Source organism: Podarcis vaucheri (assembly GCF_965113315.1).
Source record: "Podarcis vaucheri genome assembly, chromosome: 10".
In the NCBI taxonomy this organism is placed as follows: Eukaryota; Metazoa; Chordata; class Lepidosauria; order Squamata; family Lacertidae; genus Podarcis; species Podarcis vaucheri.
Genome location: NC_138748.1, coordinates 7,587,414 through 7,603,741, shown reverse-complemented (window position 1 = coordinate 7,603,741; position 16,328 = coordinate 7,587,414). Strand labels below are relative to the sequence as shown.

The 16,328-nt window shown below is 42.3% G+C and overlaps 1 protein-coding gene across 1 annotated transcript in view; it reads left to right on the top strand.

Moving 5' to 3' along the window:
* The window catches only part of CCDC146 (coiled-coil domain containing 146), a 66,710-nt gene that overhangs the window by 45,700 nt on the left and 4,682 nt on the right, over positions 1–16,328 (top strand). Inside the window, exons 10-17 of the mRNA XM_082239558.1 lie at positions 1,001–1,187; positions 6,543–6,638; positions 9,126–9,296; positions 9,775–9,863; positions 9,967–10,131; positions 10,842–11,066; positions 12,456–12,684; positions 16,074–16,202. Coding sequence (XP_082095684.1) covers positions 1,001–1,187; positions 6,543–6,638; positions 9,126–9,296; positions 9,775–9,863; positions 9,967–10,131; positions 10,842–11,066; positions 12,456–12,684; positions 16,074–16,202 — 1,291 coding nt within the window. The remainder of the gene's footprint in view (positions 1–1,000; positions 1,188–6,542; positions 6,639–9,125; positions 9,297–9,774; positions 9,864–9,966; positions 10,132–10,841; positions 11,067–12,455; positions 12,685–16,073; positions 16,203–16,328) is intronic.

Genomic DNA, 16,328 nt, shown 5'->3' with positions numbered 1-16,328 from the left:
TTCACCACCTGTTTTGCTAGCTAAATTCCACTGGGTTGCTAGGTTGTGTTTCCAAGATGCGTATATGGGAGAAGACTCCTGTTCAGATATTCCAGTGCTAAACTGTACATCGTTTTAAATATCTTATCCCGCACCTTTGAATTGGACCTGGAAATAAATAGGGAGTGAATGCTCTTTTTCCAGCTTATTGCTGTAACAGGCAGCTACAGGGAGCCCTGTGGATCTTCAGAAACTTATTTGTCAGATGATAATATGGTCAAGCAAACTGGTAGATACGGTGAGATGAGCCTACCAATTTTCTAAATTATTTCGTGCGTCTGGTGAAGTGACCTCAAGCCCAGTGATTTTCAAACTTGCTACCTTCAGGAAACAGTTTCCCATTGCAGATCTGCTATAGAATCCCTCTGTGTTGCAGAGGATCTCAAGACTGTTTCTAGGCCACAAGCTCTCAGTAAATAGGTCTGTGGGGGCTTAACTGATATTCTTGGAAAACTGGTAATATGCTCTACAATGCACCACATTGCAAAGAAAAAGTGGCAATGATGGGCAAGTTGCCTTTCAGGTAGCCCGTCTTCCATGGATAATCTTCGCATTGAGAAACTCCTTCAGAATCCCAAGGGATCACGTGGCATGGTTGGAAAACATTAATCTCCTTAAAGCTTTTGGTTTTGTTGCAACAGACTGACATAGCTTCTTTTGTGGAACAAAAAATGCTGTAACGCTGGTAAAGTTGAATCAGTGTCCTTGAAAGCGATTGCTGGTTTCATATTTTGACTGCTGCCCAACAATAGTTTTTACTCCCACTGTTCCTAACTGTATTTTTGTTTATTCCTATAAATGTTACATCAAGATGCGCTCAGGGCAGCTCACAAAAATAACAAAACAAATCACAGCAATTTAAATAACAGGAATTCAGTGGTTTTGTTTATACCTATTCCTTGCCCAGTTTTACTTTTACTTTCTTTTGTACATTTTGTTTCCTTTCTGTACACTTCTGTAGGGCTATCTTAGAAATGGGTTCTCGTAACTGTATTACGACAAAGCAAAAACTGCAAGACACTTTGAGTCGCATGCAAAGAGAGAGAGAGAAAGATTTCAGAAATTTTAAAAAGATGGAGATGCAGTTGAAGATAGCTCAGGAGGGCTTGGAGCAAATCAGATCCTATCATGAGAGAATCCAATTAGAGGTTTGTATGAATAAGTTTGATTAGAGATATTTTTCCTGGTTAAAATTAGCTTGAAAATGTGTCCACAATGCCGTTTTCTCTTTCAGACTGTGCCAGTAATTAATTCGGTTACCTGTTTTAAACATTGGCAAAGAGACATAACTATATTTATTTGGCAGGGAAAGAGACCAAGAATAAACTTTAAGAATTTAACAGATGCTAAAGAAAGAAGAGGTTTTCACCTTACCTAATTTCAAACTGTATCATGAAACAGCATGTTTAACTTGCTTAAAAGAGTGGATAACATTAAGAAATACTAGATTATTAGACTTGGAACAATTTGACAGAAAATATGAATGGCATTCATATCTGTGGTATGACAAAGTCAAAAAAAATAAAGATTTTCTTAATCATTATATAAGTAGGGGTCTGATGGAGGTGTGAAGAGAACTAAAAGCCTTCAGGAACATAAGATTCCCTTATGGTTATCACCAATGGAGGCCTGTGCACATAAATCAACAAATATGCAACCCAAATAGGCTTTCTATAGAGATTTATTGAGCTTTCAGGATGTAAGCTTTAAAAATTCAACAAAATACAAAACTTAGTGGGTAATTGGTTCCAGTATCATCAATGAAACAAAATATATTTAAAAAGGTTTAAATAATGGATTTGCTAAAATTGTTGGACGTAATATAGATATGGCTGCCTGGGAAAAGCTTTGGAAAACAGGAATGAAATTTACAGCATGTTATGGCCTAAAAGAAAAACTATTACAAGATGACGTATAGATCTAATCCCAAAGAAGCTAGCTCAAATGTACAAAAATGTATTAAACAAATGTTGGAAATGTAAAGTTTGTTAGAGGTCATTCTATCATACGTGGTGAACCTGCAGGAAGGCAAAAGGCCTTTTGGGACATGATATATAATGAAATTAATAAAAGATTTAAAGTGACTTTTCCCAAGAGACCACAGTCCTCCCTGCTGGGGAAACTAGACAGTGAAATCCCAAAGAAAGCCTTAACAGTATTTGTACGTGACTACAGCTGCAAGCACTGATAAAAGATACAAATTTAGAACCTTTTAAAGAGCTCTGGAAACCATTTCTAGTCTAAATAAAAAGTTATTTCCCATATGTGAAGATCCCAGCGGGGTTTGCAGTGTAAGAAAACAGCAAAATATATTAAGAAACAGGTTAGAGAGAATGAAATCAGATAAGACAGAACCTTAAAACGCAGTTGTATGTAATTTGAGTTATAAACTAGTTTTGTTGAATTGGAATATAATTGTTGAGTCACAAATGTAACTCTATATAGAAAAAAAATATATTACAAAAAAGAGAAAATGTTTCTACACACCGGATTGTGTGTGCATAGTGTTGTGGCAGCGTTGGAATACTACAATCATTCACACATCCAGCTTTTGCCAGGTGACATGGAATTCCAGCACGAAGGCAGCCACAACAACCAAGGGCTTGCTATTCTAAAGAATAACAAACAGCAACAGGAGACCAAAAAAGCAAAAATATTTGTATCAGCAAGCCATGGCAAAAAAGCAAAAAAAATAAATATCAGCAAGCTATGGCAGTAAAAACTAAAACTCGTCTAACTGAGAATCTGGCTGTGTTTGCCTTTGAAGGTTACTGAATGCTGTATTTTGTGGAAGGATATGTTCCTTTTCGAGAGAACTAAAACATCCCGTGATAAATCTGTAGATTCTGCTTTTCACAGTTTCAGACTGTATTACACACTCCACCCTGCCCAGATTGTACTGTAGTTTGATGCTGCCACCGTGCAAATTCCTAAAGGCTGATACACCCCAGATTGGAAGGAAGCACAAGCCTCCCTTTATACCCTGGGAGTCAACCCAACCCATGAAGTCCTCAGTCAGGGGTCTGCCCCAGACCCCTCACAGAGGAGCCAGAATACACAGAGGAGACCCCCACCCCCGGCACCTAACCCAAGTGTGCTTTCGTGTGCCTGGCTGCTTGCTACTTCAAATTGTGACTTGCGTGTCGAGACCCTGCAGCCACCCCCTCATTGGGAAATAACCCACACAAGGACACGGATATTAGGTTTATGTTATTGGGCACATTTGGCCACAACTTTATTGAATTACAGAATGTGAGCGGTATTGGCTTAGGCATTGATTGGACCCGACTATATCAGACTCCTGCCTGCTGCACAGGAAGTCCAGTAAGGGTAAACCATCAGTAGGGGGAGCCCTGTCAATGAGAACCAACTCGAACTCCCCCAGGTGTTCCCGTCGGGGTCGTTTTAGGGCCCTAGCCCCCTGATCCCTTCAGACAAGAGCAACACCCCCAGATTCCTTTAACGGAATACCCTTAAGCATGGAGGGGCAGGTGATGGCCACACCTCCCCCCCCCCAAGGTCAAACAATGCCTAACCGCAACCCTAACAAAGTTGTGATGATTGCTACAAGGTAGGCGAAAACCAAGTGGCCAGTGCCAATTTGCCAAGTGGGAAAATTCCTACCAGGCCCCTTGGACTACCAAGGCAGCCAACTAAGGTCCATAGCAAGGCCATTGCCTAACCTGCAAAATAGGGAGGGAGGGAGGGTGGTTGAGGAAGCAAGCCAAAGAGGAAGTCCTCCGGCTCGCTCCGTGGTTTAAAGGTTCCCGGCCACGCCCCCCGGCCAGCGGATTGGCTGGCCGGGCTCTGACATGACTGGGATCCCCCAGGCAACGTGGGACCAAGTCCCTCACCCCCGGTGGGGAGTGGGTTGTCACACAGTCCACCGCATCTCCTCCCCACTGGGAAGTGGACCGGACTTCTCAATAAGTATGTTGGGGAGGTGGGAACCTGGACTTCCCAGGAAACTTGAGATCTACTGTTTAATAGTTAGAAAAGCCTACATAATTGAGAAAATTATTTCCCTGGTGACTTGGGCCAATCAATAACCTAAAAACCTTAGAGATGCCAAGCTAAGGAAATTATCCATGCTAACAAGGACTGGGGCACATTAATCATGGAACTTTGAAGTGTCAGGCGTAGCCCTAATGGCTTTAGCCCAAACGTAGCAGAGTTTTCCTGCACAGCGAAGAAGCTAGTTGAGGTGGAAATGACTAGTCAGCTAGACTCAGAATAACTATTTACAGGATTTATTAAAAGGAAAAAAAACAGAGTTTCTGCATACAAAGCAAAGCAAATAAAACCTTTCTTTCTTTCTCTCTCTCTCTCTTAACCATACACAGCACTCCTACTCCTTCAACACACCTAACCCCAAACTGTGCTAGCATTCCTCGATAACAGAGTTGAGTGCTGGTCGTTAAACAATCAGTGTAAATTGTTTCTAGGTCAAGGAGACCTTGGCTTTCTGCCAAGAGTAAATTGACACTGCCTTGAGTTAATTGTGTGAAGCCAGAATCTGTAAGTTTTCATGAGAATCAGAAACTGAAACTGAACAATTAAACACTCTAAATGTTAATCCACATGTTAGGCTTGGAAGAATAGAGTTATAATGTATAACTTTTTTATGTAGTCTAACCAGATAACTCCAGATATTTATGGGGGCTCGGCATAAGGTTGACTGAGAAGCCAAGAGGGCGGAATGCAGAGGGGAAAGGGCCAGGCCTTCTAGTGAGGGTAACATATAGGAAACTACACAAAACTGACGGCTTTGCTGATTAATTCTTACAGTAATGTTATAACTGCGTCACTAGGTTGTTGTTTTTTAAAGGAACTCTAACAAAGCATATGAAAATGCTTCTCCCCCCCCCCGCCCCCGCCACACCAATCCCTTTGATGCCATGGCAATGTTCTACCCAATTGCATACAATCTTGTGGGAAGTATTGTATGAATAAGCATTCACAGAATCAGGAAACAGGTTGTGACAGAAGCACTTCCTACAAACCAGTTATTTCACAAGAGCATCGTGCCAGATTCCCTTGTGAAACTGCTTACTGTGCAGTTGTGCCTTTTCCCAGCAACGTGTCAATCCAAGGCGGACAGGGCAAGAGGGGTAAAGGGTATTGTGTGTGTGTCAGTAACATTTTGGGCTATATGATCTTGCTGCAGTTAAGCCAAAAGAACCAACCACAACATTATCAGTGGAAATGGAATACCGGAGGAGTGTTGAAATACGTAGTAGCTTTTACAAGATCTCCATATTTCTTCTATCATGCCTTCCGCTCAGTTGTGTAAAGTAACCCAGGAGCTTCCAGGCATTTTAAAATTATACTGGAAAGCTTTGCTTAACTGTCTAATGGTCTGAAGTTGTTAGGAAAATTGCCCATATTTCTGTGCATGCAAACTGATGGGCATTCACAGATAGCAAGTTCCAAAAAATCCGTATTAGGGCAGTCATATTTTTAAAAGTGATATTGCCGTGATATTGCAAGTTGATAAGCTGGCATCACCATAACATGAAAATGCTAGTCTGGCATCAGCATCCAAAACTGATACACAATACAGAAATAGGCAGAGAAAGGGTGTGGCATGTTTAGGACACCTAGAACGCATGTCAAAAGGTATTTCAGCCACCACAGTACAAATTATGCCAACACACATCTGCATGACTTATGTTTACTTACAATAGCAGCTCCCAGTACGTTTCCGAGCACAATTCAAAGTGTTGGTACTGACCTTTAAAGCCCTAAACGGCCTCGGTCCAGTATACCTGAAGGAGCGTCTCCACCCCCATCATTCTGCCCGGACGCTGAGGTCCAGCGCCGAGGGCCTTCTGGCAGTTCCCTCATTGCGAGAAGCAAAGCTACAGGGAACCAGACAGAGGGCCTTTTCGGTAGTGGCGCCCGGCCTGTGGAACGCCCTCCCATCAGATGTCAAAGCGATAAACAACTACCTGACATTCAGAAGACATCTTAAGGCAGCCCTGTTCAGGGAAGTTTTTAACGTGTGATATTTTACTGTATTTCTGTTTTCTATGGAAGCCGCCCAGAGTGGCTGGGGAGGCCCAGCCAGATGGGCGGGGTATAAATAATAAATTATTATTATTATTATTATTATTATTATTATTATTATTATTATTAATCATATGTCAGCACTGTGATTATTATGGATCATATTACAGATCAGTTGGCACTTGTCTTGTACGTCTTGATATTTAGAGCCCATGGAATCGCACTGAGCTTAAGACGTCTACATGGTTCCAGGTTGCAGCTGTAATACCTACATCAACTGCTGTGATGGTTGTTTTTCTAGCATCCTTTAGCAAGCCATTTAACAAACTTTTTTAAAAAAACCATGTTCTGCAGTTGGAATGTGTACCTACATTCCTAAATCTTAATCTTTAATTCAGTTAATGTTTAAGGAAGATGCTAAGTACAGTCTATGTTAAAATACCACCGTTTCCTTCTTTTGCATATGTTAACTGTCTCAGGTTTCCCTTTTTTAGCTAGATGCTGTTCCGAAAGATGATGGGACACTACTAGAAAGACGAAGGGAGCTCCAGAGGGAAGTAGAAATGATTAAGAGAAATCTGGCCCAGGAGGTATGTTATTACCATGACCCATATTTTATGTTTTTCTAGTTCTTTTCCATTCTACAAGATTTAAGATACAAGTCCTGCAAAACTCTGTGTCCATTTAAAACAGGAGTTGTCAGCCTGGTCCCTACCGCCCACTAGTGGGGCGTTTCAGGATTCTAGGTGGGCGGTAGGGGGTTCTACAGCGCAAGCTGAATCCTACTTCCATCGAGCACTGGTGGGCGGTAAGGAAATTTTACCATCAAGAAAGATGCATTAGTGGGCGGTAGGTATAAAAAGGTTCACCACCCCTGGTTTAAAAGCTCTAATACTGTCATAAATAGAAATGGGTAAAACAGAAATGGGTAAAAATGTTTTAGTACACAGATTGCTGAGGTCACATTGCACCAAATGTGTGATCATCAAAAGAATGTTGCACTGTATGTGTAGTCATTGTATGTGCCATGCCGTTACAAACAGTTGTAGTTCAGGCATTGTATCAGACTCCTTATCTTCTTTCAGCTGTATGAAAGCACCCAGTGATCTCTTTTTAGCAACTTTGTGATAAACAAGATATGGAAGAAAACTGCTGAAATGAAGAACCCCCCCCCCCCTTTTCATTCAGTTAAATCTTCATACATGCATAAGGAATCTAGTCAAGCAACCTTCAACAATTCTACAGTTTTAGCCATTCACCCACTCTGCTTCCAGCCTGTGGAGGGTTGTAGTTTAAATTTGTGTATTCCTGAGTTTGGATGAGTTTTTATCCAGTTTATTTTACCTTCAAGTGCACAATGCTTTACAATGCAATGCTGTAGCAAAAAAAAAAAAAAACTTATAAAAATGAAATATAGAGTAACAGGAGCATTACACCATTAATAAACATGGAGTTTGTAAATTTTATGCTTATGTAATTTCCAAACATCTCCTCACTGAGCTGGTGGAATAGTGGCAGCTTTCTCCATTGACATCTATGACCGGTGCAATTTCTTTACCCTCTCTAAGGAGATTTGAAGAGAACACAGACTGCCATGGCTTCCTTAACACCCTTTAGAGAAGGATACTAGCCAGAGTGGGTATAGGAGTAAAACGAAGTTTATCAGAACTGGCAGGCAGTGGCGTAGCGTGGGGGGTGCAAGGGGGGCCGACCGCACCGGGCGCAACATCTGGGGGGGCGCGCTCACTGCCTCCGGAGTCGCCGAAGAGCCTCGGGTGCAGGCTGTAGCAGAGCCCCATGTCTCGTGGAACTGACGAGCTGTGCGCGCATCCGGGCTGAAGGCGCCCAGCAGGCAGCGGCTCTCAGCGCTCGCTGCGGAGGACGCGCCAGGCAGCCCCTCCTCACAGCCCTGCCTCCGCCGCTGCTGCTGCAGCTGCTGGGCCATGTTGCATTTTCCTCGCCTCTCTGCCCCCCTCCTCCTCCGGGCAAGTGGCATCGTTTGGGCGGCAGCGCCAGCAGGCAACTCACAGGTTAGGGGTTAGGGGGGGCGCAAATTACTTGCCTTGCCCCAGGTTAGGGGGCGCAAATTACTTGCCTTGCCCCAGGTGCTGACAACTCACGCTATGCCGCTGCTGGCAGGATTGCTGTACAAGGGGGCAGCTTACAATTGGCATAGCTGCTTACAATAGCAAATAGGGCAGGTGTAGTTGTTGCTTTTTGGTGTTGAGACCTAGATTTGAAAACCTCTCTCCGCGCGTCATTTCTTTGTAAAAAAAAGTTTGTTTACTGGTTATTAGGTTAAATGTTGTACTAGTTGCAAAGGTGAGATTCAGTGTGGTGTTCTGGATAGAATTTCAGATCAGGGAGGCTCTTTTACAGAGTCTGATCCTTCCAATATTAATTGCTCAAGTGGTGCCAACTGTCTCGATAGATACCTGTTTTACTATTTTCCAGTTTGTGATGAAAGCATGCATTGGGCTTCAAAGGTGCTTCCTCTCAGCGCCCGTCAACTGCATTAGCTGTCGTAACTGGCTGGACGCTGAGGAGTGGGCAGTAGGAGAAGGGGGTAGGGTTGGAGTCGGACTTGTAATAAGGGGTCAGTGATCTGGGGGAGCTTGTGACAGCCAGGTCTGGAGTCAGAGTCAGGACTGGAGAGGGAAAAACAAGTGCAGGAGGAGTGAGAGAGAGGTCAGGCTGGTCGAGGGTTGCCTTTTCCTAACTTGTAAGTGTACTTTTGACAATAAAGACTCAATTCCTCACTCTGGCCATTCCTTGCCCGACAGCGCCATGGCACTAGCTCAGACAATTTTATCCAAGTGCTTACCTGCCCCAGGGGGCCCACTTGAATAAAATATTGGGGGGCCCAAATAAGCGCCGTCCCACATAATTGATCACAAAACAGCACATGCACACCACTTCAATGGCAATGCCCATCAACCTGGGGGGCAGCCCCCTCAAATATTTTATTGGGGGGCCAAAAGAACCCTGGCCCCTAGGAGTTGGCTCCTAGACCTGCCCCACACCTGATGTCCCCATCCCCCATAACATTAAAATGGCCTTTGGTGTTTTCAATCTAGAAAACATCAACAGATGCTGAAGTACGAATATTTGAGCAGTGTATTGCCGAAGAAGACCATCTATTTAAAGCCCAGGAACACTACAGAGAGGAAGTTGACAACTTGATACGTTTGACTCAGATCAAGGCTGATGAGAGGGAGCAAAAATCAAAGGATTTTTTGAAATCCCAGGTAAGAGGAGTCCAACAGATGACTAGTTTGATGCATCCAATATTAGTACCTGCCTGGAATTGCTAGAGGTCTGTCGTCGTCAGCTTTTATCTGCCGCTTCTAGCGTCAATACTTGAAGAATTAGAAAATGGCACAAAACACACTTTCAAATCCAAACCGGTGGCAAGGCTATATTTACCTGTGATACAATTATTATTATTATTCTTCCCCTTCTGCACCCACATCCCATGGGAAGTTGCAAGAATTAGGACTGCATTGTGAAGCTGGGTAAGTTGATTTTTCTTCCAATGCCTACTCCTACCAAGATGTTGCTGGTTTGAATGGGTGCTATTTATTAGTGGGGTTTACACGTTGTGGGTGGGAAATACCTTTTTGAAGAAATGGCACGCTTATGAGTAGTTTTTGTCTAAGTCTTTTTTCAGAAATGCCTTTGCAACGCTTCCAATTACCAGTCTGTTCACTACTATTTCTGTTTCAGGCACGGCTGCATAATGTTAAAGCAGATATAAAAACAAAAGACTTTGAAGTAAGGGAACATATGAAAAAGCAAAAAGCAATTCAGAGACAGTAAGGAATTTTTGGCAAATTTGATGAAGTGCCTTCTATAGCAGGAGATAGTTAATGCATTAAAACAAGTAACATTTCCCCTTGTAATATTTTTGGTTTGTAGAATGAAAGAATTTGCTAAAATGTATGACATTGTGCGACATGAGAGAAACAAACTGGTCAACCTTTTGCATTGTGCTCGCCAAAAAACAAATGAAATTAAAGAGAGAGTCAAAATGCTAGATAATGAAAAGGAAATCTTAAGGACCAATGCTGTGATTAAAGAAAGGTGAGCACCCACTTATTAATTTATCTGAAGGATAAACTGGCTTTTATTTCTCACTATGTGGCAAATTATCATTTCTATTTTTATATTTGTTACCTTATTTCATTCTTGATGTCATACAGAAACAAACTTATGTGCATGTGTCAATTGCTGGATTAAGTGCTGCAGGCACAAACCATGCACATTCAAATGGCGTGCGGTGAATTTTTTTATAGGAAACAATTAGGGCCAGAGGCGCCAGCTTGCGAAGGTCATTGGGGGTGGCAATGTCGTGATGCGTGTGTGAGCTTTGTGCCTTCCTGCCTATGCCAGACAGTCTGGGAGTTGCCTAAGTCTAGATTCAACCTCATGTTTTTTATGCTGCGTGTAGGCCTCTGATGTAAAATCCATAAATAAACATAATAAATACACTTCATCTTCTCTCAGAAGATTAGCTGACTATTATTCATTATACATATTTATTTTATTTCTACATATTTCATTTCATTTCCCAATCGTCTATTGATAGGGAAGATGAATTTGTAGAAATTTCAGAGAAATACTACTAAAAATAATAACAATGCTTGATATTAATATAATGTTCTTCAGTCTTTCACATATGCTACATAAGTAATCCTCAAGAAATCAGGACTGATTGTGCTGTCTAAGGTCATCTAAAAATGTAACTCTGTTTCATTCTCCATTTTATCTTCATTTATTTTCCTTCCATTCAGAAAATTGCAAAAATACCAAATGAAACATGCAAGTAACATTTCTGTCAAAGACAGCATCCAGTGTGATGTTTGCAAAGTTCATCAAACACTCGTGGAGATGAAAGAAAAGCGAGAGCAGCAGCTGATGGACGTTGAAAGACTCACCAACTTGCTCACTCGTATCGAGGATGAAATGGTTCAGTTGCGAAAGAAATATGAAAAGGCCGTCCAGCTTCGAAATGAGAGGTAGGGAGCACAGCAAACGTCAAACATTTTGTAGGTTTGCTAGTATTTCATTTGAATGATAACTTCTTTTGTGGTTATTAATATTGTGGGTATGAAAGCAAACAGATAATTAAAAACCGACTCTTGAAATAAAAATTGTCCACTCCAAAAATATGGTTCAAAAGCTTTACTAACAGAACTTGTTCTAAAACAGATACTCAAAACAATTATGCTACATCCAAATAGTAGCATAATATCATGTGCTTGTCCGAGCACAGGTACAGCATCTTAGAAATATATAACTATGCTAAATTAGAACTGAAAGCAGCTCTGTCTCTCCCACAGCCTGCATTCCAGCCCGAGGCTGTGTTATCTTAGAAAGAGAATAATTAGCACACATCCTTCTTTCTTTCAACTAAATAGAAATTTGCAACTGAATACCCTTCTCATGTGATCTAAGTTAAAACCATGACAGAGCTGCAGAGATACATCAACAGCTAATAATTAACTTTTTAGGTACTCAGAGAGCTTACTTGGCTTCAGTGGACTTTTCCAATGTTAAACCTTGAGCAATACACATACAGAGTTATTTTACATTTCAGTGTACAATTAAACAGTTATACTTAACAACTTGCAGGTTGCTCAGTCCTCTGTTCCTAATTAGTTTGCTTTCTTACATGGCGGTTATATTTTGCTTGTAAGACTAAAATTTTGAATTGTCCTTTGATTATATTGCTAAAACCACCGAGGCAGTCATTCTGGAGCTCCAAACCAAGACTGATACTCAAAATAATAAGCTGAAATTAGTATCCTCCTTCCTCTTCCTTATTATCACTAACCTAGTTTAGGACTCAGTCCTTTTCTCTCTCCCATCTTCCCAGCACACCTTGCCCAACAGTGGCGTAGCGTGGGGGTGCAGGGGGGCCCGGCCGCACCGGGTGCAACATCTGGGGGTTAGGGTTAGGGGGCGCAAATCCACGGGTTAGGGGGCGCAAATCCACGGGTTAGGGGCGCAAATTACTTGCCTTGCCCCGGGTGCTGACAACCCACGCTACGCCACTGTTGCCCAAGACCCTCTTTTCCTGTCACCTCACACCCAGTTACCCTGGCAACCTTCTGTCTGCCCAGGCCCAAGATTCCTCTTAGTTGGGCCACCAACCCCTTTTGTCATGTTAACGCCTCTATCCCAGGTGAGGCCCTGGCTTGGGAAGGAAGCTTAGCCTACATTTCCCCCCTGCAATCTTCTCTTCAATACTCCAAGTAATAAAAATCCTACCATTTATTAACTTCTAGGGTTTAGGGGTCCCCCCCCTAATCTGTAACAAACACCATGCTTCCTGGGTGGACGAGGTGAATAAATTATGTACTTTACAACCTGCCTATTAAGTCTTCACTTTGGGTTCCTTGTAGTGGAGTTCTGCTCATAGAGCGTGAAGAAGAAGTGTGCATTTTTTACGAAAAAATAAATATTCAGGAAATGATGAGTCGAAATGGTGATACGGAGATTAATGTGATGGATGAAAAGATCCGCTTTCTAAAGCTGAAGCTCACGGAGAAAAAGAGGCAGATTGAGTTGTCCCTGAGAACCCTGCCTCTGAAAAGAGGTCTAGATGCAGATCTGGTCGTCCTGCAGATTCAGGTAGGTGCGATAGGAAATACTACCTTTCCATAACTGGATTTCTTATTTTAAGGGGAGAGGAAAGAAAGCCAGGACTATGGAAATGTGAGGTCACTACAGGCACCTGTAGTCGGCCTGTAGTGGAGAACTTTCCATTTTACAATACTCCTAAATGGCATTAGACCTGATGCAGGAGGCTCCTGGGCCTACAAAATAAGGTCTTAGGATGCTCAAGCGGTAAGCTGGGAGACAGGACCAGGCAGCCATCAATACAATTTTGCACACCTGGAAGTGATGGGGCATGATGACAGCTATGCCAGTGTGTAGAATGGGGTTATTTAGCAATGGACCTTCTGCTGCACTGCTGGCCTGCTGCTGTTATACAAATTAAAGCCCCAAGTCTGCTACGGGGAAAAGATGTTCCATAATGATGTGCGGCTGCTTCCATGTATTCCGGGGGGTAAAATGGCTACCCCTATGGACTCATGGGCATATACAGTGTCCCTGGAAAGGAAGAGACCAAGGCGAATAGGAGTGGGTGAAGCACCTCATGGGGCTTTGGTGGTGCCATAGCAAGGAAGGACTTGTTGAGATCTCCCACCACCACCAGACCACCCTTTCCCATCCCTTGCTTTAAGAAGCAGGTCGATGGGTCAGCTGTTAGCCACCCCTTCACTGTAAGAACCGGAACATCCTTCCTTTTATGTCTAGGTTTATTTCAGTGCTGGAAATAGCAGTATGCAATATTTTGAGATGACTACGGAAGCCCCTGCTATGTGCTGAGCAGGTCTAACAGTTACTATCCAAAGACACTCACCTGTGGTTACAAGCCTCAGATAATAAGTGGGGATGCACAGTTGTCATAAAGTGACAGGAGATAATATGAGGGAGGTTCCGTTACTTTTAGGGGTATTATGTCCTGTCTTCATGAGATAAGTTAACTTTTGATTTTAAGAGCAAACAGCACCACCCCCCGCCCTCATAACAGTTTCTGTTCATTCTTATTTGGACATTTTAACTTTTGACATGTGGCTGCTATTATGTTCACAGTAGAATAACACTGAGTTGCAGCTCTGGGCTCCACTCATTTTGAGAAATTAGTTTCTCCACATCCCCCGAGGAATGCATAAACAATTTGGACAGCCAGAAAAATGACTGAAAAAATTAGGCTGGTTGGAGGGGGAAGAATCGCACTCAAAAATTTGGATACCCAGATGAACAGATTTGCATGAGCTAGGTAGGGTAAATGGCAGGCTGGTTGCTCTGTTGGGGACGTTCATTCCTGACATGGAATCAAGGCAGCTTCTGCGAGGGCAGCAGAACTATAGCAGGATCATGACCAGTTGCATATTTTAGGAAGCTCTGGGAAGCAGGTGGCTAAAGGACTAAATTTGTCTTATTTTGCTCGTCCATTGTTTGCATTCTTTCTTTTAGGAGAAAAGGTGGGCTAGAAATTTGATAAGCAAATCAGCAGGACAGCTGAGAAGGCAGGGTAGACTGGAGACAAATATCTCACATATGCCTCAGGGTCAGGAGAGGCTGTGTTGTTGGCAAGAGGGGTGAATGGCTGAAATTCATATGTTGATTCAAAAGCTAAGTATTTGGTTGCAGTTTCTAGCGACATTTGTAGGTATGATTACAGAGCAAGGCCATAACTTTAAAGACAACTTAGGTCAGTCACACTGAACACAGTGAGACTTCCTGCTGAAAGATACACAGTATGTGTTTACAAAGTCAGTACAACAATATGGTCGCTACAGATAGTGAAAAACATCTTCAGGGTTAGATGGCATTTTGATAAAGCCTTTGCACAATGCATTGTGGTTTTCCTGTACTGCGCTATAACTTGTTGTGGAACTGGTGAGTTTCCGCTCTCATCAACCACAGCAGGGAGGAGTCTTTAGTATAAAGATGATTACTTCATATACAACACCACAACCAAGCCCAGGCTTGCGACTAGCATTTAATAATAGCCAAAGTGACAAAACAAGCAACTAGCACATTTCATGCTACTTCTCTGGACATTTAAGAGAGCAAACAAGTGACCAACGTAAATCGTTTGGAGAAGACTTGCTGAAGACTATCACGGAAAGCTCTCCCATTACAAAATGGCAGGAGGCCTGTATAAGTGTCATGCCAAGGGGTGTTGTGGGCTCTGCAGAGTCCTGCCCTACATCCTCAGAGTGGTGCTGTCATGAATATACACTCGATAGCTTGTCCACAGATGGACCAAGGCTAGTGTAAAACTAGCCAGCACTGCAGCAAGGAACCACCAGAAGGGGGAACATTCTGCTGCTGCTGCTGACTTACAATTAGGGCGAGTATCCCTATGGCTGGTGTCTTCCATTCATTTGAATGGCACTACATAGGAAGATGGGAGAAATTCAATTGAGTTCACATTTAAAGGCAAACGTACCTAAATTCACACTTTCCAAAAGAATACACAAACCAAATCACAGCCATCATTTGAAATTCACATTTCTCTGAATTTTGCAATGCAAAGTAATGGTGCATAAAACTCGATACAGTAGTGAAAGTAACCTACAAAAATGCATTATATCAGGGGAAATTGCTTTGCAAAAGTGTGCCTTTTAAGATAAATTTGCATTAAAATGCTGGGCTTTAAAAAATAAATTGCTAACTGATGTGGGAATGTGGAGAACTGAATTTAAGAGTGGAAAAACTAGAAACTGAGAGAAACCAAAATGGTGGGATTTGTCCATCCCTCATCCCTACTTGTACAGCAATGGCTCATGGTAGATCATATAAAGAAAGGGGTACATTTTGTATAGTGCTGAGCTGCCTACATGACTGCTCAAGGGAACACTCCCCGCATCCTGTTATTTATGAGGTACGGTGGTGGTTTTGTTTTTGAAAGAAAAAATTCATTTCAGAGCACACACGCTGATGTTCTGGTGTTGATTAACAAGCACTTCTCAGTTTCCAGAAATTTCACAATCTAACCCAAGTTTTAATGTGTTATCGATTATAATGTATTAGAGAATGTGTAATTGGGAGGGGCAGTTTTACCTTGTTTTTGTGCATCAAAGTGCCCCCACCCCTTTTAAAAGTTCTTTTAGTGTATTAAAGAAACCAAAACCTTCCTTTTTCCTGTGATGCAACTTGACTTCTGAGAACAGGAAGGACTGGATGGTTCAGCTTTGTAAGGGGGGGGAGAACTCGACAGAGGGAATCACCGGCTGATTGTCCATTTCAGATCAGCAGATGTTTCTATTCCACAGAATAGGGACTTTTGTCTGTGGGTGGAAATGGAAGTGTAACAGTGCTGAGTTTGGTTTCCTGGAATAGAGATAGATAGGTAGATAGATAGATAGATAGATAGATAGATAGATAACAATTATGGGAGAGTTACCAAACCTATTTGTTACTCTTCTCTCTTTCTCTCTCAGTTTTCTCAATGCAAGGACAAGATTAAAAGCCTGGAAAAACTGTTTATAGACCCCAGTGGACAAAACAGAACAAGAGCACTACCAGGGAAGGACCTCACTCTAGAAGAGTTGTACCACAAAATAGATGAGGTAATCACATCATTTGTATGCCCATGAGACTATTGCGGACAAGTGACCATGTTTCATTGTTAACTTGAAGTTGATTGAGGAGGGACATCTTTGAGCAGAACCAGACAATGTGAAAAACAGGTTTCT